We start from the raw sequence: 27,721 nt of genomic DNA, 5'->3' as shown, positions 1-27,721 counted from the left end.
TCTGTATGCTCGAATTGCCTTCCGGGAAACCTCAAAAGAATTTCTTCCCCCGGCTATCACTCGTATGCCTGCTCAGCAGAGGGGGAGGGGGTTAGTGATACGTCACTGCAGTCCATAAGTGGAACTATCCGCGTCCCCGATACTATCCTAACCTCAAATAATAATCTAACCTAGATTATCGCGATAGTTGACTGTCCCCCTAATTGGATTCTGCTCTGGAGACGCTGTCCCCAAATCAGATTCTGCCCTGGGATTCGCCAACCCACCAATGGGATTCAGTCCGGTCGGTAGGCGACAGTTGATTGGCTATCCTCATCCCTGATCGTTAGTCGGCCATCTTGATCGCTGACTATCTCAATAGTTGGCCTTCTTGATAGCTATCTATTCTGATCGCTGACTATCCAGATAGTTGACTATCGTGAAAGCTATTACCCAAGTATCCTAGTTATTTTAACCTGATCGCTGCGCTTTCGCCAATAGATTTAGCGTTCGAATCTCCCGCCAAAACTGCCGCGGGAGCGTCTCCACAGTTAGCGCTATAGGGTGGGGGGCGTGGAATCTGCCGACGTGTTCGGGAAATCTGCTTTGCCGTCATATTCGCGTGAAAATCTTGATAGCTGACTATTCCGATAGCCGAATCCCCACCACACGTTAGTATGTGACCATTCCAACTCTTAACGGTGGGTTCGTGTCTCCGACAATGAGATTCTGTTCGTGTCTGCGCCAATGGCATTCTGCTCTGGGTTCGCTGTCCACGAATGAGATTCTTCCCTGGGTTCGTTTGGTGGGCCATTGACGACAAATAGTTAGCTAGCCTGCACTTTGAATTTCCCGCTGTGGCTATTCTATCCTGATCGCTACTGGTCGGCTATCCCCAAGGCCTGCACTTCGAATTTCCCGCTCGTGTCTATTCTAGCCTGACAGTTGGCTATCCTAACCTTAATTATCCGGACAATCTTAACCTGAACTATTGTGACAGCTGACTATCCTAACCTCAACTATTGTGACAGCTGACTATCCTAACCTCAACTATTATGACAGCTGACTAACCTAACCTCAACTATTATGACAGCTGACTAACCTAACCTCAACTGTTGTGACAGCTGACTATCCTGACCTCAACTATTGTGACAGCTGACTATCCTAACCTCAACTGTTGTGACAGCTGACTAACCTCAACTATTAGTAATTAAAAACAATTAGTGATCTCGACCTAGAGAGAGAGAGAGAGATTTACCTTGTTCAGAACAGTCTGATGTCCCAGCGTCCGCCCGAGCTGGCACTAGCGTCTCCGGGGTATCCCCTAGAGGCAAAGAACGGCGGTCGGTAATGTAGAACCACTGGCTAGAGACGCGCACGGGTCAGTGATAGCTGCATATTTCGATAGTTAACTCATTAGATCATCGTTAAGATCGTCCGCGCACTTTCAATCTCGACTTGTTTGGACTCGTTTGTATCCGCTCATCCTCCAATAGTCTGAAGTTATAGTGAAAAATTTTAGTTACTGATAGTTCGGACCCCGCCAAAACATTTGAATCTCCCGCCAAAACTGCAGCGTTTGAATCTCCCGCCGAAACGACAGAGTAAAAAATTTTAGTGACTGGTAGTTCGGGTTCCCGCCAAAACTACGCAATGCAAATCTCTGGCCGAAACTACTGAGTTCAAGTGTCCCGCCAAAAACATAGCGTTCGAATCTCCCCACCAAAATTAAAGTTCAAATGTCTCACCAAAACTACAGAGTTTAAATGTCCCGCCAAAAACATAGCGTTCGAATCTCCCCACCAAAATTACAGAGTTCAAATGTCTCACCAAAACTACAGAGTTTAAATGTCCCGCCAAAAATACAGCGTTCGAATCTCCCACCAAAACTACACAGTTCAAATTTCCCGCCAAAACTACACAGTTCAAATCTCTCGCCAAAACTACAGGGTTAAAATCTCTCGTCGCGGAATCTGTTTTACCGACGGGTGGAGCAGACTACGTAGTCGACCGGAAGCGAGCGGGCCTTAAACCGATTCGTTTGGGTTAGAGCGACCATCTTTATTACGGACCGTTTGGGTTAGAGCTGTCAAGCAAGGGTCCCACTCGTGACCCCCACACGTTGTTGTACACTTGCAAAATATGATGATTAAAAAAAGGTACATGAGAGAATTATTATGGGATAGACTTACCATGGTGAGCCCTGAAAATTCTCTGAAATCCAAGCACTACTCGCTTCCTTATATGCTCGCCTAGCCGTGGCTCCGCACACGAGATCTCCACTAGCCAAATCGCTATCTATCGGCGCGAACCATCCAGCACGCGGACTTTGAATGTTTGGTCTCAGTTCAATGTATGGGTGTGAGCTCAGTTCGATGACCTGTTTGGGTTTGAGTAGGCATCCTTTTTTGCCCACGTTTGGGTTGTAAACAATATATATAAATACCTTGTAGTAAGAGAAAATAAAAACCCGTCATAATCAACCGCGTTGACTATTCCGATTTTTAACCATTCTGATAGTTAACTCTAACTTTCCCTCTAGTTAACTTCAACTATTCCGATAGTCGACTGGAAGTATTCCAATAGTTTACCGAATTCCATGGGGGTTGCCGGTAATGCAGAACCGCCTACTCTTCAGAGGCGCACGCACGTTCGAGAATCTGCATTACCGGCTCTTTGAACGTGTTTCAAAATCTGCATTACCGACTGTTTAGGTTTGAATCTGCCGTAGCAGCGACAAGTAGGAACTCCCGTCATCCTGACAGTTGGCCATCCTGATAGCTGTCTGCGGCTATCCTGACGCCCCTCAAAGCGGTCTCGCGGCAAGTAGGAACTGCCGACAGTTGGCCATCCTGATAGCTACCAGCGGCTATCCCCCGGCACGCTTCGAAGCGGTCTCGCGAGTGTGTTTGAGTCTGTTTCGGTTTGGGAAAACGGCCTTAGCGACTGTTTGGGAAAACTGCCTTAATGACTGTTTGGGAAAACTACCTTAACGACTGTTTGGATTTGGTTGGCTTAGAGCAGCCATCTTCATTACAGACCGTTTGGGTTAGAGCGGCCATCTTTATTACCGACAAATCGCCATCTATCGGCATTTACGCGAACTATACGGCGCGCGGAATTTGAATGTTTGGGTTTGTTTGGGTTAGAGGTCAGTTCGATGACCTGCTTGGGTTCGAGCTCAGTTCGATAACATGTTTGAGTTTGTTTGGGTTTGAGCTCAGTTTGATGATCTGTTTGGGTTATGTTCGGGTTTGAGCGGACATTTTTATTACCGACCGTTTGAGTATGTTAGGGTTTGGGTCATCCTTTTTACCGACCGCTTGGGTTTGTTTGGGTTAGAGCAGGGGATCTACCTTACCGGCGGTCGGTAAGATAGATTCCTACGTCGCGCCGAATCAGCATAGCTCTACTAATTTTTGAATATGAGGCATTTTCTCGGTCGGCTCAAAATTCTTCCGTTACCGTGAGAAATGAACATATAGGTACGCAAATACGCTGAGTTGAAACTAATTTTTTTATTGTTATTAGAAAGTGTTCTAAAATTCCAAAAAAAAATGAATGGATTTGCTTAGTGGGATTGAACCCGAGGACGTAACACTATCATTTTGAACCATCGAGTAAGCTGGAATTTTTCACGATGCTAGCGCTCAATTATTGTAGTGTTTTTATCTATAATAATAATAATCTTAGGATGTTGAGATTCTTAATTCAGAGCATTCGACGGTATATACGAGCAAGAACTCTAAAACTCTCCACGGGCTAAAGATTTTTAACCCAATTTTTGCATTCACTTCATCGGGATGCTAACTTCCGGTCGATAGCATCTCATTTTGAAAAATGTGGTTTTTGGTACTTATTTTGACAGAACTATTGATAAAATATATCAGGAACTGTAGAACTATGTCGGATGCTATAAGAACTCCACTTAAAGTGTGAGATGCTGAGAATTGAGATGCTAACTTCACACGAGTTAATTCTCTTTACTCTCTGGCGTATTTATTCTTTTCGCCATCCACACCAGCCTCCTTGAAAAAACAACCTCATTTCGGTATGAGAGAGGAATAGGGTAAATCATGACTTTATAGGGTTTGTGGGTACGTTCAGCCGTCAAATAGTTCAGACGTCCCAGTTTTTTATCGGTCATCGTTCGATGTAAGTTTTGTAGTGTTCAGAACTTCTCTTTTTCTATTACGGTAAGCCTGGAAGTTTCTTTCCAGGCGTATCCATATATGAATATATACGGACGGTTATATGCGATTCGAGTTTTTCCGCGAACCGTGTGTTTTTCCGCGGTTGTAGAGTTATTGCCGCACACTTAAACACTGAAGACCGAATTGAAACGACTTTTATTATCTTTTCCTTTAATTATAGCTCGTGAGAATTCCATTCCCTCTACGGTATTCGTTTAAACTAACAATAAATTTGATATTAATAATAACTATAATCATGATTATAATAATTTCTTTATTTTTCAGCTAGATGGCATCAGTGTTGCTTCTTTACAATATATATAAACATGGAACACTATGCCAAAACGGCTAAATTGACGCAAGAATTGAAAGAAATTGAGAAGTTTCTTTAATGGATAAGTAAAGTACATACATATTTAAGTTGAAATAAGAGATAAAAGGTCCAAATATGATTTCCAATGTAAAATGCCCGATACCCATGATGTCATCTCATCGCAGGCTGTACGTGAAAAGATTTAATACCGTTCTTTAAAAATTTTACGATCGCTAACAGAAATTTCGATGGGTGGTATAAAGCGCCATGTGTGACCTGCATTCACGAGTTCTGTACAAATTGTCACCGGGCTTGGATCAGACTTAGAGCTGCCACATTGGATATCAATTTTGTATTGTCCTGCTGTGAAGAATACTACTCGACACTCGTGATATGCTCGACCGTATTCCTGCAACTATATGAAACAATTAAAAAACCTTGACTTTATATTGCTCTATAAATTTCCAATAAAATCTATGATTCCATTATCAATTCTTTGAAGACAATAGAAAAGAATTATTTCTAAACTAGGATTTTATCCGAACAGTTTTATATTGAAATTTTTTGAATGAACTTTCATTGAAATCAATTTAAAGTTTAATTGAAAAAAGAAAACCAAATTACCGCTGGAAGAACGACTTTGTTTGCACCCGCTATTGATAACCGTGTATCCAACCTATAGTTATTGACACCATTTTGATGATCTTGATAGAAGCTTATAATCAGAGTGAGGTTGTGAAGAGGGTGTTTTAAGGCATTGCAGATTCCAACACCGATAGTCATATAATCGCCCAGCGTACATGTTATCTCGTCCTGGGCTCTCACCACAGCTTCGTCTATGATGATTTCTATAAACAAGATCGAAGTTAATATTGAGAAAAATATGATATTCCATAAAAACATCACTGGGAATGCGTTAGTGTTTGTTCAAAAATGAAAAAATTGTGTGCGTCGAATTCACACACAACTGAAGTGAAGTAAAACTTTTTGCATGTTATGGAATAGGGTGATTAAAAAAAAAAATCCGTTTTCGAATGGAACCAAGCTCACAAGTATTTTTTAAGTACCAGAATAGACCAGTTCAAACATGAGTCCTTAACATTAATATTAAATTAGTGCGCATCGCTCTTGTTGATTTCCCACAAGGATAACACAGAAGAGCTCATTTTTTCCTTCTGATTTTTGTATCTCACGAACGAGATGTCATACTGTAAAGTTCTTGGCATATATTTGTAGATAACTTAATGCTTTACAAAATAGGCATGATGTCATTTTTCGCTAAGTCAACTCAGTCAATAGCTATTCAAGGTTAAAAACGAAATTCTAATCTTTCTTAAAAAATATTCAAAAGTGAAAAAAAAATTAGAGAATACTAATTTCACAAAAAAAATTGATAAACCCACTGTAAATAATTTCCACACAAAAATTCGAAAAAAAATTCACAAATCATGAACAAAAATTACATTAAAAAAAAAAAAAATACAAAACTGTAATTATTTTTTAAAGTATCCAAAAAATCTAATAAAACGTAAGAAATAAAAACGGAAAAATAAAATGAAAAATATTTGAAAATCAAATGAGAAAAATTTCCTTCCAAGTTACATTCAGCATTAAAATTTATAATATCAATTCGAGGCCAAGTATTTAATGCTAATTCAGAAAAATCATCCCTACGGCAACTATCGGGAACTTGAGAAAGTTCTATGAATCAAAAGATATATTATTTGTGTTACGTGCAGCATTAAAATTTATGATATTAATCGGGGGACAGGGAGCAGTACGTTTTGGCGGGGCCGTTTGGGCGCGACCGTTTTGGCGCGGCCGTTTTGGCGCGAGCCGTTTGAGCGCTGGGACGTTTTGGCGCGGGGACGTTTTGAGGCCGCCGATTGGGCGCGAGGACGTATTGGCCCGGGGATGTTTTTGCACGCGAAGATTTTGGTTTTCGCGTAATAACGAAATCGGTCCTCATCTACATCCACCCCCATAATACGTTTTAGAGACTCTGCCGTGTCAAGAGACTCGGCAGAGTCTCGGGACAAGTACATTGACAGCCCTGTCGTCTGCTGGCCCGAGGCTCTCGCCGAGTATACTTTCTCTGAATAAAACGATTCGCCGTGGTGGAGGTAAAATTGGGAAGTGATTTTTTTGAATTACCGAAGTTATGAGTCATTTGAGGCTTTGAAAATTGAACTTTCAGTTAATTAAGAAATTCTCTTTCGATTGCGCCCAAAATCAACACGATCGGTGGCGTAATTGCTGAGAAAAAACTTTACACGTGCTCAAGATTATGCAAAAGTTACTGACACTCTTCGCGGTGCATCCTGGATACCTCTAAAATAGTTGAAAATGATGTTCTCACTTAAAAAATATGAACTTGATCAAAAAATTTTTCCAACAAAAGTTGTTGGTTTTGTGCTGAAAAATTTTTTGGTGATGAAAAAAAGTTATGTTTCCATTCGAAAAAAACATGTCGGCCATTCTAACGCCGCCATTTTGAATTTTGGATCCACAAACCAATTTTTATCAAACGTTCCCCTTCAACCCCTAAAAGTTTTGTTCCACACAATATTTGATCCGAGCAATATTTTCCGAGAAAAGTCAGGTGTAAGATTAAAATGGGACACCCTGTATATATAAACCATGTGTTAGTTTTCGATCATCGTATAAACAAACGGAGTTTTGACATTATGGAATGCGTGTGGAATAAATAAAAATAACTTTCGTCATCTAACGAAGTGCATAGTACTAAAACATGTGGAATGCTAAACTAAACCGGTATAAAAGCAGTCGCGTAAATGTAGTCTGTGTGTGTGTGAAAAAGAATAAAATAAAAAAATACGCGGTGCATGTCGACGAAACTTTTTAAGATTTCATTAATTCCTTTGACTGAAAATAAGTTTATCATTTAAATCACTTGTAAATAGGTTCTATGATATTGTCACGTCCCGCGTGTGATTTCAATATACGCGGTTCGTGACGACGGCAGTAGTAAGTCTATGCGGGTTCTGGCTCAAATGGGGGCGAGGGGTAAGCGGTGCGAGGGGGGAAGCCCCGCTACGTCATCCCCCGCGCCGTAGTCCAGAACCTATATAGCTATACTACTGTAGGCCCTATATCGGTGGAGGGGAGGGGGGAAGGACCCATGACGAAGGGTCTGCAGGTCCGGAGGAGGAGAGAGAGGGAGATAGCTAGATGGGGTAAATGGTGAGAATGAGAGAGAGAGATGAATGTTTCCGAAAGGAAATAGCATGCAAGTGAGAGAGAGAGATAAATGAAAAACTTAAATGATGGACTTTTATTAAACTGAACTGTTTTTCAAAACTTCATTTTCAAAGTTGATCTCAAGATGGATAGATGCGCGAGTATGTATGCAGTCCATCCATCGAAAGAACCTTGGACATTGACTAAAAATGAGCTCGAATCGATTCCTAAGGTTCTGCTTATAAAATATTATAGCAGATACATTCCTTCATTATGGGATCGATTACCTGAACATTTGCAAAGTGATAGTGAAGTGCAGTCATATCAATATTGTCATGATCATTTTAATCCACCGTGGGTGCGCTTTCATGTTGATAATCTAGGACCACTACGTCGAGACTGTGAAAAATGTTTGATCATGGAGCAACTAGTGAATATTTACGCAATTTATCGTATAAGAACCCCGCGTGAAATGACGACAGAAGAACTCATGATTATATCACCATCTACGTTCAAGAAATATTTCAGTGACTTTACGGATATTCTGTGGGAGCGTTTACCATATTATTACAAATCTGACGTTGAAATTCATTCGTTCCGTCGATGTCATGATCACTGGAATACATCTTCGATGGAAGATCATATTGATGCTCCTGCGCCTCTACGAAAAAATTGTAGAAAATGTCAAGAGAGTGGAAAACTTGCATGAACCTGTCTCTCGCCATGCACGGGAGCGCTGTAAGGGGCGGGGGGGGGGGGGGGGAAGTAACAGTATCACGTTTGAACCTGATCGTAGGATGCATAGTGAAGGACATGGGGGAGGTTTTCGTCGTGTTTAAACTTGTTCAGAGTTGCAGCTGCATGTTGCGATAGAAAAAAGGTAGAGGGGGAATAGCCGTCAAAGTTCTAGAGGAAGAATCGACAGGAACATCGTCATTCAGCTACCGCATCAGCCCGAAAACAGACGAGTTTCTTTTCTTGACCACCCAAAAAAAAAAAAAAGATAAAAATCACTCTTCAAAATGGATTTCTCATCATTGAACAAAGTTGCTACCTTGGAAAACAACATACCGACGAAGAAGCTGATTGAACTTGAAGTCAAGACTGATCACCCAATTCATCATATTCGATCGGTGAAAACCAAATTTGGAAAACGATACATCGTGAACATCGGAGACCAATTCACGGTCTTTCTACCGGGGAGACTTGCCGAGGCTTTCGACCAAGACGAGGGCGAATTTAAAAAGCTGTTGGAGGCGGCTCAAGCGAGGGAACTTTACATGGAAACGTTTGCCGACAAGTGGAGTAAAATTGTGTTCAAACATATTCCAAAATCTTCGTGAAAAGAAAAAAAAATGTATAATTGTGATCATTATTGAAAAATCATATTAATAATTATAATAATATGAAATATTGTAGGCTGATTGGAGAAGGAAGAGGAGGTGAGATATAAAATAAAAATATGAAAAACAAAAGTTATATATTATAAAATGTTTTGTTTATTCAAAAATCCCTCGTTCACGCAAAGCTAAATATACATGTAACCAACTTCGAAGCGATTTCACATTCGCTTTCGCACAATTATATTTCGAATTCCGATTATTGTGTCGGTGGTGTGGACAGTCGAGGCGACTTTTCGGCAACTTCTGCAACGATAGATAGTCCAGAGTCTCCATATCGATAATTTCTATTGATAGATCCAAGAAACTTCTCAGCCACGAAGACTTTTCGCTCCCTTTCACGTATATTGCACGAGCTTGTTGTAAGATCGATTGAATTATCACTTTCGCCGTATCGTATGGTATACTTCCATAGTCCCATGTCAATCCATGGAAATTTCGTTCCAACCATTTGTTTGTCATTTTGTATTGACAGGGTAGAGCGTCCCAATTATATGGTGACTTGAAAAACAGCGTCAGAGGTTCTGCATTCTTCACGTCTGCACGAATGATTGAAATTTCTTTGAGAATGAACTCATTGATGGGTCCTTTGAAGCCTTGTAGATCGATGACAAAATCCATGTTGACTGTTGACTGAAGAAGTTGATGGTACGGTTTTATACCAATTTTCTCACCCCACCACTCACAGGATTGTATTCAACGATGCGATCGTGTAGAATGAGGCAGTATGCGCATGTTTGTGCCGGAATATTTGTGCTTGTTTCAAATTCGAGGCGCACATCAACAGGTCCAGACTTGAGAGAATCGTTCTGCTTCGAGCAGTCAATCACAATGAGAGGTGCAAATTTGAGAAAATCCGCTTTTGTAAGCCATGGTTCGGCCTCCTTATTGTAGTACAACGGTTGAAAGTTTGTATACATATCATACAGTACTGCATACTGATTTTGTTCTATATTCAAATTCATATTACCATAAGGATAGCATTGTGAATTCAAGTATAATTTTACATCAGTAACGTTGCAATGATCAAAATTACTCGCATTTTGCCTCTTATTATTCTTTCGTCCTGTTTGGAATGCCAAGATCACATATCGAGGTTTTTCCAGCTGCGTTGATGTCTTGACTGACCACACGTGTTTCGATGTCGCTGGTAACATTGGATATTCATATAATTCCCACGTACGGAAACTCATTGGAATTGGAGTATCTTTGGCGATGAATTTCAGTAATTGAATTTTCCGTTTATCTGCCACGGTGACGTATGGAACGAGCCATTCAATTTTTCGTAGTGTAATTTTATAATCTTCAGTGGCTACTTGAGCTATTATTGCATTATCATCGGAACGTGATCTAGTCAAAATCAATTCGTGCTTTGCATTCACCACCATTTTTCGATAATCTTCAGCAAATCCCAGTAGCATGCTTAGTGGTATGCATACGTTAAAGTTGCCTGCTGCGTCCACAATCGGTTTCGTCTCATCGACATCGACCCAACCGGTGTTCTCAAGCATTGTACTTCTCGCCGATGAATGAGATGTATATCCTTTGATGAGAGATGTGATTCCCACATTTTTATTACGATCGATTTCAACTGCGTTAAGTTCATAACGCACCTCCTCGAATAAATGACAAATGGCATTGTTGACGAGGCTCGTTGCAGCTAACGCTGCACCATCCGCCTTTGTCAGTTTGCCGCAAATGTGAATTGAACTTTTACTCGGTAGAATTGATAAATCTTGATGCTGGATTGAAATACGTATTTCATCACTATTGTTGTATGTTGACGATGCGTATGGTTGATGAGCATGAACCTCATAATGTATGATGGATTCGTCAAACATGACGGGTGTCTGGATGTTTACGATTTCTTCCTCCATTGCAGGCAGCAGATGCACAACGAGCAAAGCAGATAATTTCTTACACGCGAACTCCACGAATTTTGAGACCCAAACTCTTCAATAGTAGAAGGTTTTGTGGTGTTAGCTCTTTGAGCGTTGATCGACGACTGCTTTCGCGCTCCCATGTCGGCTTATTAATATTGCCAATACGATGATTGTAAATTATGCCCATTGAGATTTTATATGAAGTCGTATGGTGATGACTTCACCGCGAAAATGGATTAAATCTCCGTCTTGATCGACAATACGAAGCTGTATATTGTCAATGTGACGCGTTGTGATTGGTAGATAAATTACGCTCGATGGTACTTCGATGATTTTATAGCCGGCCGGTACAGATGGGAAAAATTCGTGAATTGTATGCACTTTTCGCCCGTTGATATATGCACCAGTGGTTATGTTACACTCGACTCGAATGGCGTTCACTTTGAGAATGGACACGGGTAGATCAGACACATGTCTTTTATTGAGCTCCAATCGACGTGATGTAAAACCCAGCAGTGATGTAAAACCCGATTGGACTGGTGATGCACACCAGTCCAATCGAATTTTTGGATGTAAAATCAATCGATTGATTGCACTCAATTTCACTGCGTAGTGTATAATTATTCGGCTTAAGCTGAATTTGTATGTTTTTAGATGCCAACTCAGTTTTCAAATATTTTTCAATATCTTCAATTTCATAGCTGCCCGTTGGAATGATCACCACATGGGTTCCAACGTGGAATTCGTTGCAACCAATGTCGATATTTGGAATCGAATTGAATGTGAGCAGTTCGACAAGTCCAAGAGTATAATTTTTGTCGGGCGATAGTTCGATGGGTGGAAAAAATTGTGCCTCGAGTATGGAGGATGATCCAGTAATGGTGATCGTCAAACTATCATCCATGATGCTCGCAGATTTAGAACTAAACACGCAGCTCCATAGTTCTCATTTATATAGTGCATAATTGTCTCGCCGATTTAGTTGCCCACACAAAAATTTCAAGCATAAATGCCCGCATATTATTGTATCGTATTCTTGATACTTTTTATAATTGTATTTCACGCTACCAACATTGAAGTATGTCATGAGTTCGGGTGGAGGTGGGAGATTGCCGAAGCTGTCAAAGTATGTGACTCGCTGACCAGTCTTTTTATATGCAACCCAGTGTGTCCCAGGGCCCACATTTTCATCCAAATTCACGATTGCCGATTCTTGTTTGAGTGGTCCATTTTCAGGTAAAGTATCACGCATGAAAACGCCACGAAAGTTACGAATTTTCATGGCTCTCGCATACTTTAGCAGATCGATGTCGGTGAGTGGTTGATGTGGTAGCGTGATTATACGTTTTTTGTCCCGAGGTAAAGACCCAAACCCTGTTTGTATGGTTTCAGATGTAAACCTTTACCCAAAGCGATGGCCTCGAGTGTTCTGTTGTGACGCTTACTTTCCTCCAATTCCTTTTTAGCTGCTTGAGCAGCATTTACAGCTTTGACTATTGCAGCACTTCCACCGGATAATGCACCAACGGCGCTAAGGCCGGCAAAGATGGGTAAAAGGAAGGGCAATAAACCGCCGGTTTTTTGAGGAACAGGTAGAACCCGAGGTGCGCGTACTTTAACACCTTTAACACTGGCACGCGCACCTTTCAATGCTGACATGACAATTTCACGGGGGTCACCACTACGAATCATGGCTTTCTTTGCAGCACTGATGATCTTTTTCAGGCAAACACTTTTTTGTGGTTTGGTTCGTTTGTCCACTCGTTTCATGCCTAGACCAAATTTCTTTTTCGCCTTCATAATGTTAGTCACAGCCCAAGCACTTGCTCTTTCACCAAGACTTGCGTCTTTCGAGGTTACACGTCGCCAGGCTTGTTCAGCCAAAATTTTATCCGCCTGATGTCGTGCTTCCAAGTTTTCACGATTTTTCGAATATGCGATATCGTGCTCTTTACAAGCAGTGTCCAGCGGGTTTATACCAGGATCACCACGAGCAAGACGTTTGATCAATTTCGTACCAGGCCCACAATACTGATAGCCCGGTAGATGTAGTTCCACGGGGAGATTATTGATTATACTGTTTATCAAACCTTTACCAGGTTTATCATGTACAATCATCACTCTGCAGTGGTCACAACTCGACTGACTATTCCAACATTATAAAGTTGCATTTATATGTTTTTTTCAATCAGTCGCATGCGAGATGAAGTCGAAGAAACAAGTTTCGAGCGGGCAACTCCCCATAATAAATTTCGATGAATTTATTGTTGGAGCGGGTAGTGTGAAGAAGCGTCATGGAAATTTACTACCTAACAGCATTCGAGCCGTGTTTTGTGGCCCCTCGAATTGTGGAAAAACGAATGTCTTACTCACGCTCCTAATACATCCAAATGGTTTAAGATTCGAAAACATTTATCTATACTCGAAATCTTTGAAGCAGCCAAAATACCGATTGCTCGAGCAAATGCTTAAACCTGTGGAAGGAGTGGAATTTTTCCAATTTAACGAGCATGAACAAGTTGTGGCACCTAGTGAAGCTCGCCCAAACTCCATATTCATCTTTGACGATATAGCATGTGAGAAACAGGACAATGTGAGAGCATTTTTTTCCATGGGAAGACACGAGACTGTGGATAGTTTTTATCTTTGTCAGACATATACTCGTATTCCGAAACATCTCGTGAGAGACAATGCAAATTTTGTAGTACTATTCAAACAAGATGATATGAACCTCAAGCATGTGTATAATGATCATGTTAATACGGATATGACTTATGCAAGTTTCAAAAAAATGTGTGTCAAGTGTTGGAAATCAGACAAGTATGGGTTCATCACGATTGACAAGGACAGTGAATTAAATGCTGGAAGATATAGAAGGGGATTTGATTCTTTCCTCACTGTCGATGATGAAGATGATGATGATAAATAATTGTTCCCCTGGATTTTACAAGACAGTCTAAAGTCTGACTTACTCGTGTCAACATGAAGCACAAAGAAATTTTAAAGGAGACGGCTGTATTGAGTGAACTTGCCAAAGCGAGTGATGCAATCAGACGAAAACATCGAATGTTGAAAAGTGGACGTGATAGTGCTCAGCAGAAAATGCAAGATGTGTTTAAACCGATTGTTGAACCATTAGAGGAGTTAGTTTCATATACGAAAAAACCGAAAATTAAGAATGAACGTGTGAATGTTAAGAAGGAGAAGGAGGAGGAGGCGGGGGAGGAGGAGTCTCCAAATTTTGGAGAAAATAGCATGCGGCAAGATATTTCTTTCAAAGATGATATTTGGCATGATGCAATTACTGATGAGAATGTCGGTGTACCCTTAACTAAAAATAATGATAATATTAATGATGTTCATGAAGAGCACGACGACGACGATGATGATGATGATGATGATGATGATGATGATGATGATGATGACGATAATTTGGAATCATCTGAGGATGTTGATAATTTGATACGTGAATATTTGGGTTTACTGCGTAGTAATAACAAAACAAGATTAGATGGCGTGTATGGAGTACGAAATCTCGCTCAAAACAGATTAATGATTGGTGATTCACCAATTCATTTCGAACTCGATCATATAGTGGTAGGAGATAAAAAGTATCCTAAGAGTATTGGCTTGGTGGAACTGTTGTTTAAAAAAGAGCCCGAACTTAAATATGTAACACCAAATGACTTGGAGAAATATCAGAAAATTGTCATCACAACGAATGCTCATAAAAAATTTTATAAACGCACGGGTGCAGTACGTCAGGATAAAAATAATAAATTTAAAAATTATATATCCCAAATGCTCGGTAGCATCGATAAGAAGGGTGGTGCTCTGCCCAAGTATAAGGTAGCACGAAAGCATACCTCTATCGACTATGTTCATTGGGATGATCCGAATGAACTAGTGGATCGTCTTCGCTTATTACTCGCATCGCAAGCTGCTGGAAATTCATCACATTCGAATGAAATTATATCGATTATCGAGGAGTTGCGTGAAGCTGAAATCATTTATTAACATGTGATGGCTTGCTTTCATCCACATTACCAACATGAGCGTCGATGTGTTTGGACGAAAGTTGAGTAGACGTGGTGCAGGTCCTCCGGGTAAACCAGGTGCTGGATTCAAAATTACATCGGACGGTCATTACGACTTGGAACGAAAACGACTGAGCAACGTTGGCGAGCCAGTAAATGCTCGAGATGTTGTAACACTCGGTGCATTCAGCAAACACATTCATTCTATAACTCATAGTGTGACTCATACAACGAATCAAAAGTGTGAATCGAATGTGGCGGCTGCAGAAAAGCGTGTGAGAACCGAGCTCGCCCATCTCCGTGAAGAAATTGATAATATAAAGAGAGAAATCTCAGAACTTCATGATGATATGAAGTTTTTACGAGATCATCTAATGATAAGTCAGTGAAAAATCCTCCAGACTCTTATCTTCTGCAATTGATGAGGACCGTGGGGGGGAGAAGAAAAAATGAGTGAAAAGAAGCTTGCGGTGGTTGAAGAACTGCATAAGCCCGCTCGGCGGAATTATCCACGTCGACATGTGGATATACGCGGCCTGGATGAGACTTGGCAAGCTGATCTTGTAGATATGTCTGCATATGCACAACACAACTCCAACCATAAATTTCTCCTCACCGTCATCGATATATTCTCCAAATTCGCCTGGGCCGCACCGTTGAAGAGTAAAAGTGGAAAAGATGTGAGCGCTGCGATGAAGTCGATTCTCAGCAAAGGACGCATACCGAAAAATCTTCACGTCGATCGAGGAAAAGAATTTTATAATTTTGAATTTAAGACATTGATGGGAAAGTTTAATATTCATATGTATTCAACGTATAGTAACTTGAAAGCATCGATTTGTGAACGCTTTAACCGTACACTTAAGCACAAAATGTGGATACAATTCAGTCTGCGTGGAAGCTGGAAATGGACTGACATTCTTGATAAGTTGATTACAGAATATAATAATACTGTTCATCATACCATTAAAATGAAACCGAAAAATGTAAGTATGATGAATGAAAAACAAATACTGCATAATATTTTTAGCAAAACTTTTGTTGATGGTAATAAACGATTGAAATTTAAAATAGGCGATAAAGTGCGCATTAGTAAGTTCAAAAATGTATTTGAGAAAGGTTACACGCCGAATTGGACGACTGAAATATTTACAATAGTTCGAGTGAGAAAAACCAACCCCGTAACATATTATTTGAAAGATTATCGAGAGGAACCCATTGCCGGAGGGTTCTACGAACATGAATTGCTCAATGTTAAGTATCCTGATATATACCTTGTTGAGAAAGTAGTGAAAAAGCGTGGTAATCAGCTGCTCGTGAAATGGCTCGGTTTTGACAATACGCATAATACTTGGATAAGCAAAGATGATTTGTAAACAATAAAATGAAAAATAAGGATAAAAAAAAAAATGACTTTCCTTTTTTTCTTCTTGACTTTCAGTGAAGCACTTCGTCGTCAGATGTTTTATAATATGTCATTAGTTACTATAGAAAAATGCGACTGTATAGGTCCCAAATTATAAGGAAAAAAAAGGACAACAACACAATGGGTTTTCAGGAAAAAAATAATTTCTGTATTATTCCACTTTTTTTTTTCACATAAATATACATCATGTACAACATTAGTTTCTTTCTCTACGTCTACACACACACGCGCACACGCGCGCACACACACACACACACACACATTGGGCGTTTTTGCATTTTTATCCATATAAATGTACAACCAATTTTCACTCTATTACATATACATTTACATATACATATTTACAATGGTACTTTATAGTGTCCCCATGGTAGAGATTGCACGGTTTCGGGGATGACATATCGCTTGTCGTCGTGAGGGCTTAGGGCAACTTTTGTCTCGGAAATTGTGTATACTTGATGCAATGTTGATCGAATGCATGATTGACTACGAGTCATTTCAATGTCTTCTCTCAAACATTTTGTATAGTCATCGAAGGTTATAGTCCTTGCGACGACATTACTTTTAACACCCTTAACTTTTTTAATCTCCTTTTTACCCTCAACACGAGTGGCATACATTTTTGACCTAAGCCCCACAAATTCCGTCATGATGGCTCCATTGTTCTCATCTTTCATGAGACCAAGAACCTTCTTATTGATCAACGGCATATTATAAATATTGTCTATTGGATAGTCACTCGTGTCAAACTTACTGATATTACGCTTCATATCCTCATATACATCGTCACAACGAATGTGATATATAAGACTATCTGTGTCTGTATACATAACATTGCATTTATCACGATATAATGGAGCCATAAAATCATGATGAAATTCATATAAGCATGTTTTTGAAATGTCTAGAATAGACATGCCAACATAAATAGGCTTATTGAACTTTACTTCGAGATTACGCAATTCCACAGCAATGAGGTTTTCAGCGAATATGCTGCGACTATGGAAATTGGGTTTCGCGATCATTGCTTCTGCCCCATAACGACCTCCCCATTTTGTAAGTATCTTAACTTGTACATGGGTGCGTACATCTTCCAACGTCTTGCCAAACACCGCGTTATTCATTAATTTGAACATCGTTTTTTCGAAATCATTTTTTGCATGAGTTCGAAAGTGAGTGTTCAACTCAATGTAGGATCGAAGCCACGGAGATTGCTTAAATTGCAGTATTCGATGTATTTTCGAAATTTTCAGTCCATGACGCAAGCATTGTTGTAAAGCACGATAGTGAATTACATATCGCTTCTTATCACGAACCGTTGCAAGCAACTTCTCTTGTTTCTTACCTGGAGGTTTTTCATGTATCGGGCAAAACGGTAAGTCGATGTGCGCATCATGCAAACTTTCAGGATATTCTAAATCAACTTCAAGGATGTAGCCGATCGGTGAATCTATCGCGATTGATTCTACATTGAAGTTGGTAATGTCTTTAACCCATCTGATATCTGATTCGGGCAAACATTCAGTCATTGCCCATCCGTACAGATTATTTACATCGAAATACATGAGGTATGACGATGGTTCAGATGGATTAAATGACTTCATGTACTTGTTATTAGCCTTAGCGTATCTACAAGAACATTGGCTCAATCCACCACGGATACCTCTCTCCACGAATAACACCTGATCGATGTCTGTTAATAATTCAAACTTGATTTTTGTAGATTTTAACATTGCTTCCCAGGAGTATCCGGGGAGAGTGTAATAGTGTGCGGGGTCGAGGGTATATCTTTGTAAGCACGTTTCACGGAAGTTTTCAAATACATCTGCTAATAAAAGAACATCAGTTTTCAGGTATAAATCACTATATTCACCGAGCGTTCGAATTGAAAACCGTTCCCACACTTTTTCCGCATGTTCATACTCCGCGTTGCTAATATTCTCGTTCGTTAATGAACTGTAGAATGCTTCGCGTGATGGTAAGCATGTCTCATCCAATTTTTTCATACTATCTATATACTCGTATGGGAATACACCTTTACGAGTTAATAGTATGAAATCATCAGCTGTTACATGTGGAAATTGCGACTTTAAAATTTTTAGTTGATCTAATATTAGTAATGACGAAAGTTTATCTAAACTTTCCGGGAGGAATTTGTACGAATCAATGAATCGTAATTTAATGTTTTTTCGACTGTCTCTTGATGTTTGCACTGTTTTCGAAAATGAAATATATTTTTCCTTTGTCAGTGGGAGGACGTTGGTTCTCCCCTCGAACGCGGTGGCTACTTCCTTTATAATGAAGTGTGCATCGTAACCCGATAAATTATGAAATACAATCGGAATGAAAAAAGGATTCTTATAGTTCAAATTACAATTCGAATGGGCCGGCCCTCGGAATCGTCCCGTCAGATGGCAATGATCGCGCACCCGCTGTTCATTTTCCTCAAATGGTTCTTCACAAATGTGACAATATTTATTTTCGCGAAATTGTTTCCATTCAACTGGTGTGAGCTCTATCGTGGGGACCGTATGCAGTAAAACTTTTTCTATTTTTAACGCTAGCTCTTTTAAACAATTTACAAACCATTCTATACAATCATTACCTCGATGAGAATGATATCCGGACAATGATTCATCGTACGAACATTTCACGTAGAAACCTGTACTGAAGGCCCGATGATGCTGATGTTGATTCTTTTTCTTTTGAAGATCATCGGTATCCTCCAGGACACATTCCAAATCTGCATATACGATGAATGGATGACGCTCTTTTCGATCGGGGTGATTGAAATGTAGCCACTTGTCCTTGTTGCTTGGTAGCCGGACAGCACATTCATTCATCTCCCCGCAATCCACATCATGTGTTTGCAATCTTTCCCGCGTTGGAAAATAATGCAAACAACTATAATTTAAAAAGAAAATAAATTCAAGCATTACAATAGAAACAAAAATTTTAATATATATATATATATGTAGTTTATTTTTCTTGAAAAACTTATCGATCGCAGATGAACAGCTCCGATTTATGTTTGCTCAAATTGGATCCCACGAGACGAGATAAATTTTTTATCCATACGAAGTGACCAATTTGCCCCTCGCAAGAATTTTCCACGTATAATAAATTTACGTGTCTGTCCATTTTGTTGCGTGTCACATGGATCGGCACTATACGATCCTTCCTCATCCCATAAACATTGATTGAAATTTTATTCAATGCTTCAAACTTTCGCACACTGTTAACTGTTACGGGGAAAGAGATTCCTGTGAAGTTCAGCACTGTGGAGTAATGCGGGTAAGAGGAAACGCGATCACTATTATTCTCCGCGGGATATAGAGCAGCCACTACCGCCCACGCAAAACACGCATTGTCTCGTGATTTTACATTTATGACCGCTTTCTTCACACTCACATTTTTCGGAAGTCTAATGTGACACCCCGCACTTAATGGTTTATATTTATTAATGTTTAAACTTAAATTCATAATTCGAGCTAATGCCCACCCACTATCTCGTTCTTGAAATTCTTCAAGTGACGTCAGTGTGGGCTCAACAATTCGCTGCTCATACCATGCACTCAAGTCCGTCGATTCAAAAAGTTCGGTGTTTCGCACATTTATACTTTTATATGCATGCTTATCGCCCGCTGTGAACTCCCCATTGAAAACGGTGTTCACTTTTACACAATTATGTATTATAATTGACTCACGCACTTTTTCCAATACTATTGTCTTAGCATCTGTAAGGAATAGACGCGGATCAATATGATTATGGTTGATCACCGCACCGGTTGTCACTCGATTCTTAAATGCACTTTCGATCTCTCGCCAGATTAGACCACTATCACTTCCTGCACCAATGTGAACAAATTTTTGACTCGTTTGATGTTTCAATCCTTCTAGCCGTAGAATTTGAGCAGCAAGTCGATGGTGGAAACCTAGGCTCAAGCGAATGCGCTTCACTTGTGATTCCGCTTTTAACTCATCAATAAGTTCGTTGCACTTTTTTTCCCACTCATTATACTCTATGATGGAAGTGCAGAGTGCAGCTTGTTCACAAAGTTTCTTCTCAACATCTGCGAAATCCATGGTGGATAGAGACGTTGAGGAGGTGATAGAGGATGTGGACTGCGTGACAACTCAACCAAAACTGTGTCACTTTTGCTTGCCTTTTGAATAAAAACCTTTAACTCACAGGTAAAAAAAAAAAACAATTCTTTCTGTTCTATTTTTCTCAAACATAACGATGGAACAAATCTGTTGCGAAAACTCAGGTTTCCTTATTGATTAAAGATATGGTCACCGAAGGCTATCGCAAAAACATGCACATTTTTCGGAGTGAGGACAAATTCTGAAAAAAAAAATCTAAAGGAATATCTTTCAGACCGCTAATCACATAAGGGTTCCAGCGTAGACACGTTTCAAAATGGTCAACAATTTATCTCACATGCTATCTGAGAAAATAGTGTGAGAAAAAGGTACTGCAGAACCGCTAGAAGAAAAATTCACATTTAAATTCTTTCTGTTCTATTTTTCTCAAATATAACATTGGACAATCTGTTGGGCAAACTCAGGTTTCCGTATTGATTAGAGATATGGTCACCGAAGGCTATCACCAACACAAGCACATTTTTCGGAGTGAGGACAAATTCTGAAAAAAATCTAAAGGAATATCTTTCAAACCGCTAATCACATAAGGGTTCCAGCGTGGACACGTTTCAAAATGGTCAACAATTTATCACACATGCTATCTGAGAAATAGTGTGAGAAAAAGGTACTGCAGAACCGCTAGAAGAAAAATTCGTATTCTTTTCAGTTAGACGTGTATTTTTACTATCCCAGAGATAATGTAGGATTGGATGTAGATAGTAGGTGGAAGTTTGAGAGTTTTTTTTTTTCATCCATTCTATAAACTTTAGCATTCATTTTTGGATGATTAGGTAAAAATTTTTTTACCTTTTATTACACTGAATATCTTCAAATATGATGAGATAAGTGAGCTGTTTTTTTTTTTGTTTTTGAGAAAAGTGGGAAAAGCTTGCAGAGTGGGGTGAGTGCAAAAGGGAATAGCAAATTTGTCAGGAGCTCACAACTCTGCAAAGTTTTCTCAAAGCACAGTCATTTTTATTTTTGTTCGAGAGTCGATTCCCTTCGGTTTCTTCGTTTTTTATATTAAAAAGCAACACAATGTCAAGCAACGAAAACATCGTTCAATCCTGTGAATGTGATTCGACAAATCATGGATATCTCAAAGTGCGAAGTAAATTTACCGAAGAGGAGAAAAACATGTTAAACGAAGACTCTAAGGTGTGCATAGTCTCAGTGTATTATCGCACCGAAAGAGGTGAAAAATTGTGCGGTGTGTGCGTTCTTGGAGCGGGTGGTGAAATGTTTGAAAAACTGACCGCCGTGCGCATACATGAAACGAAGTCATGGAAAACTGTGTCTACAGCGAGTTGTCAGGATTGTAGGACTCGCTTATATCACGTCGTAACAGCAAATATCTGTCCGGACTGTGATCCATTTTAAAAAGAGTAAGTACCTTATTTTATTATTAATTTGAATGGAATCATGTCACAAAGAATTGAAAATTAATTTGAAAATTTTACTTCTATCTGTTTCAGAAACAGCATAAATATGAAAGATGATTCAAGAAAAATAAACACATATTAATACACACACACACACACACACACACACACACACACACACACACACACACACACACACACACACACACACACACACACACACACACACACACACACACACACACACACACACACACACACACACACACACACACACACACACACACACACACACACACACACACACACACACATTTTATTTTAAATTTGTATATTTCTTTCGTATAATATATGATAAATTTAACCTAAACGTGTAAGTTTATTTCATTCAACACTCGTCTCTCTCTCTCTCTCTCTCTCACTTGCATGCTATTTCCTTTCGGAAACATTCATCTCTCTCTCTCATTCTCACCATTTACCCCATCTAGCTATCTCCCTCTCTCTCCTCCTCCGGACCTGCAGACCCTTCGTCATGGGTCCTTCCCCCCTCCCCTCCACCGATATAGGGCCTACAGTAGTATAGCTATATAGGTTCTGGACTACGGCGCGGGGGATGACGTAGCGGGGCTTCCCCCCTCGCACCGCTTACCCCTCGCCCCCATTTGAGCCAGAACCCGCATAGACTTACTACTGACGGCCTCCTCCGACAACTGCGCGACTTGACAACGGAGCGTCCTTGAGTGCGACCTATGTGCGTTGCCTCGTGTCGCCGCTGGCCGGAAGCCCTCGGAATCCGCCCGATCAGCATCGCCTGATCGCGAGTTCGAGGGACCTATCCATGGGAACGACTAAAGTGCTGAGATGCTGAAAACCCCGTCACGACGATCGCTTGCGAGCTCTCGTCGCCGTGGCGAGGATTTTTGTACATTAGTTCCGTTTGCTCTTAAGTGACTCTCGGTCGTCCACGTGGATAACTCCGTAATTCAGCAAGCTCGCGGCGGGGTAGTAAATCCTGAAAGATTGGTGAACCGCACAGAGAACCATAAGGCTGTTTTCCGTTAACAAACGCGAAGTGAGCAACACACTGCCCCTTGCCTCACGGACGTTCTTTTGCCGAGTCTTGCAGACTTTTGCGTGCACCCTTTTCTTAAGTTTATTTCTCAATTTGTTATTCTTCATAAAACCAAGTTAATTCTGTGCGTGTGTGTGAACCGCGCGTCAAACGAAGGCGCGGTTATTGTGTGCGGAGCGGAATGGGAGAATTGTTCCCGTTCGTGTGATATAAACCTTTTTGTATCTTTCCTTTTCGCATACTTTTCACATCTATTTCTGTTCTCGTCACACCTTCTATTTCCATGTCAATAAATCTGATTTCCCGGTTAACCTTTTAAGCGGCAATGACGCCATATGGCGCACATTTTTTCTAGGCCCAAAGCGGCAATGACGCCATATGGCGCACATCGATTATCTCGTGATTAAGTCAATCAATTATCACCAAATTTGATACTCGGGGGTTTCTGGGGTCGCTGATTACGAATCCGCTCTCAAAATTTCGAAATTCGAAATGGCGGATCCAATATGGCGGCCGAAAATGCAAAAATTCATTCGAATCGGATAAAAATTGGTACTCGGGGGTTTTCGGGGTCGCTGATTACGAATCCGCTCTCAAAATTTTGAAATTCAAAATGGCGGATCCAATATGGCGGCCGAAAATTAAAAATTCATTTTAATCGGATAAAAATTGGTACTCGGGGGTTTTTAGGGTCGCTGATTACGAATCCGCCCTCAAAATTTCGAAATTCAAAATGGCGGATCCAATATGGCAGCCGAAAATGCAAAAATTCATTCGAATCGGATAGGCATTGGCATTCAGGGGTTTTCGGGATCGCTGATTACGAATCCGCCCTCGAAATTTCGAAATTCAAAATGGCGGATCCAATATGGTGGTCAAAAATCCGAAAATTCATTTGAATCGGTCGAAATTTAGTATTCTTCGGGGTCGCTGATTACGGAGTATATAAATTGAAAATAGAAGATTCTCTATGACACATATGAATTGATCATGTAAAATTTTTGCAATGGCACCTTTCTCTTCATATTGATTTTATATTAACCCTGAGTTTTTCAAGTTTTATATGTGAATAAATGTAACACAAATACTATTAAAAATTGCCCCGTGCATGGTCGGCATATGAGATATTGTTTTCGAATTATAAATTTTGAGGGCGGATTCGTAATCAGCGACCCCGAAAACCCCCGACTACCAATTTTTATCCGATTCAAATGAATTTTTCATTTTCGTCCGCCATATTGGATCCGCCATTTTGAATTTTGAAATTTCGAGGGCGGATTCGTAATCGATGACCCCAAAAACCCCCGAGTACCAATTTTTATCCGATTCAAACGAATTTTGTATTTTCGGCCGCCATATTGAATCCGCCACTTTGAATTTCGAAATTTTGAGAGCGGATTCGTAATCAGCGACCCCAAAAACCTCCGAGTACTAAATTTCGTAACAATCTGAATACTTTTTTTTCCCGCATTTTGGGCACTATGAGGCGAATTGGTTCTGCCGCTTAAAAGGTTAATAATTATTTGAGCGACCCAATCTCCTGCTTCGGGGCCCGTACGGGACCATATAGGCACCCTTTCGTTATCTCTTAAATTATTTCGATTACTTCATCACTTCAATATTGCAATATTTCGGTTATTCCCATAATTATCCAATTATTTTAATTTCGTTTAGACCGAACAAAATATCTACTAAATATTTCACATTTCAAAAATCCTACACTTTGTGTAGGTTGGTGGCAGCGAAAACCAAGTAAATTTCCCAATTACGTTCGTCCCTTCTGGACGTAACAATATCAATACATCGATACGCACATCCGAAACCACCCGAGACTTGTTTTCGTACTGAACGTCATTTTGACAGGTGAGGTTATGATCCCCAAAGTGCTGTTGTGTGCGGACTCTAATTAATAAATGAAAATGGTTAGTGAAAATTGGTTAATGTATATTTTGTTAAAACTTGTGGTATACTAAACCGGTATAAAAGCGGCCGCGTAAATGTAGACTGTGATCTGTGTGTGCAAATAAAAAATATAAAAAATGCGCGATGCATATGTCAACGAAACTTTTCAAGATTTCATTATTTCATTCGATTGGAAATAAGTGTCAACTGAGATAATCTTTCAATTAAACCAGAGTGCGCGGAATATTGTTCAGTGTAAATATATCGTCAGTTGCGTGATTATATATCATGTGTAATTATGTCGGTTATATATACGAGTTCCCTTTGATAGCTGTGTGGTAACGAACCGGCCGGGGTTTGACGTTACGAAGTGCGGGACATATGTAACATACGTTCGCATAGTTAGTGAATAATATAAATAAGGCAAATCAGTTTATCAAAAATAGATCTGGAAGTTGTAAGAAAAAATGTTCGTCAACTTATAACGTCAAATTTTCTTTTTGCGATCTGAAATATTATGGTTGATAATTAATAAAACAAGAACACACGGAACTGTTAGTATATATAATGTGAGAAACTCCAATCGAATGAATGTTTTCTAATTTATTTTTTGTGTCATCATTATTTTTGAATATTCCCATATTTTGCTTCCTATTGAGTCTGGCTCTGCCCTTTCCGATCCTTGTTTTGACTAGATCGGTTTGCAGCGGATCGATACATATTATTAATTGGTTGCCTAATATGTGTGCTTTAATTTTCTACCATTTCTTCATGCTGGTTGTGGTAACCTGATTCAAGTGGTTTCCGACTATGATCATTATTCGCACATTTTGTATATCAGATTCTTAAAACAGTTTCTGGTGTTGATATAAGTGTAGTTATACATTTTCCACCTGGCCTGTCGAGTAATAAATTTTGAAACTTGTTCCAAAAAGTCTTTAGATGCTTTTTGACAATTTTGACAACAATACTTATGAAATAACGTGTATGTTGAGTATTCCTATTCTGCAAACTGCAAATGTGGAATTATTGGTGAAAACATTCATTACGATAAGTCTACAGTTGCTCAGTTTTGAATGCGATTGAGTATAATGCCTGCCAACATCATGGAAACCTACAGAATTTCTGAATGTTATGTGCGCTATGTCATTTTAATGTAACATCATGACTTCTAACACCCTTTCACTATAATACTATATATTTGGATCACTGAAATACAGCAAAAATCTGCAAACTATAAAATTTATATACTGTGCCATTCATTTTACTTTTTGACTCTTACCGTAACATAAATATGAAGTGAAAAATTCATTAGAAACGTCTTCAGTTGCTCATTTATGGATGGATTTGAAATTGCTGTCTTCCAAACTAATTGCGCAGATACATTGAATCGCAGCAGATACCTGCAAACTTTGAAATTTCTGTGGATAAGTATATGTGCTAGTATCATCCCCTATCTTTGATTATAGTAATATGGAATGGAATTTTGTTCAGCAAGTTTTAAAGTGTTTCTTTTCAAATAGTATTGAAGTTTGTATTACTGCGGTATGGAGCGAATAACTTCAAACTTTGATATTTTTGTGTCGCAGCATGTGTGCCAATCATTTTAATTTTTTACTCCAACCGTAACATGTAATTTCAAAAATTCATCACAATAGTTCTCAGCTTTACTATTCAACTTAATTTTCCTTTTTCTAAAACCCATGCTGAATTTCTTAATTTCCTAATTTATTTCTAAATTATCCTGAAATGAAATGTTTCCCTCCACAACCAATGCAGGTACCTTAATCGTCTTTGATTTCCGTCGCTCTGTAGAATTAAGTACGCTCAGTTTTTTTTGCTTCTTTGAGTTCTAACACAATAAATGTTTTCGGGTGCCTTTTTTCTGCAATTATCAAACTGTAGATAATTGGATCTCAGCGGCCACTTGCAAACTTTGAAAATATATTTCATCGGGGGCATGTTTTGGATGACACGAAAACGTCTAGATTCAGAATGCAAAAGCGACATTTAAAAATGGCGAATTCTGTTGGATTTGTTGTGTCTTGAATTTGATCTGTCTTTCCTATTCTCCTTTCTTTTTTCTAACGTTATAAGCCGGAAATCACATCTCAGCCCACAACACGCATTGCTGCATGCTCTTGAGTTTCCAATGGACAAAACATATTAGAAGACAAGGGGAAAAATCGCTAAAGCCCAAGAACAGATCTGTATCGAAATATTTCCAGTACAATTTTGACGAACTTTAGGTCTTTTTTCGTGGAAACCAACGGTATAAGCCGAAAATCATATCCCGGCCTCCAACCCGCTTTGGACCGTGCTCTTTGGTTCCTAATTGACAAAACATTAGAGTACGAAGAAAAAAACTGCCAAAGTCCAAGGACAGACCTGTGACGAAATATTTTCAGTACAATTTGGACGAAAAATAGGTATTTTCGTAGAAACCAACGTTATAAGCCGAAAATCACATCTCGGCCTCCAACCCGCTTTTCACCGTGCTCTTTGGTTCCTAATTGACAAAACATATAAGGGTGCAAGAAAAAATAGCGCTAATGTCGAAGAACAGACCTGTGACGAAATATTTCCAGTGAAATTTTGACGCAAAATAGGTCCTTTTTCGTGGAAGCCAGCCTTATAAGCCGAAAATCATAAATAATCCATAGAAATTCCAACTAAAATCCTATAGTCAACTGAACATAAATAAGGAATTTTTGAGAAAAAAGACGTGATATCAAACCATAAACTTCCCCTAGGAAAAAAAAGGTTGGGACAAGTACATTGATGGTC

The 27,721-nt window shown here is 39.6% G+C and overlaps 1 protein-coding gene across 6 annotated transcripts in view; it reads right to left on the bottom strand.

The window, feature by feature from the left end:
* Positions 1-4,426: 4,426 nt before the first annotated feature.
* The window catches only part of brun (trafficking protein particle complex subunit brun), a 595,546-nt gene continuing 572,251 nt past the window's right edge, over positions 4,427-27,721 (bottom strand). For 3 of the 6 annotated variants that reach the window (XM_043411897.1, XM_043411900.1, XM_043411901.1), the window contains exons 11-12: positions 5,110-5,333; positions 4,427-4,900 (exon numbers count right to left, since the gene is read on the bottom strand). In XM_043411897.1, coding sequence (XP_043267832.1) covers positions 4,688-4,900; positions 5,110-5,333 — 437 coding nt within the window. In that variant the 3' untranslated portion in view covers positions 4,427-4,687. Of the gene's footprint in view, positions 4,901-5,109; positions 5,334-27,721 lie in introns of those variants that run through there. The other 3 variants (XR_006259965.1, XM_043411899.1, XM_043411898.1) reach the window with 3 other exon arrangements.

Source organism: Venturia canescens, chromosome 2, assembly GCF_019457755.1.
Source record: "Venturia canescens isolate UGA chromosome 2, ASM1945775v1, whole genome shotgun sequence".
Taxonomy (NCBI): Eukaryota; Metazoa; Arthropoda; class Insecta; order Hymenoptera; family Ichneumonidae; genus Venturia; species Venturia canescens.
This window is presented reverse-complemented; position numbering and strand designations above follow the sequence as displayed.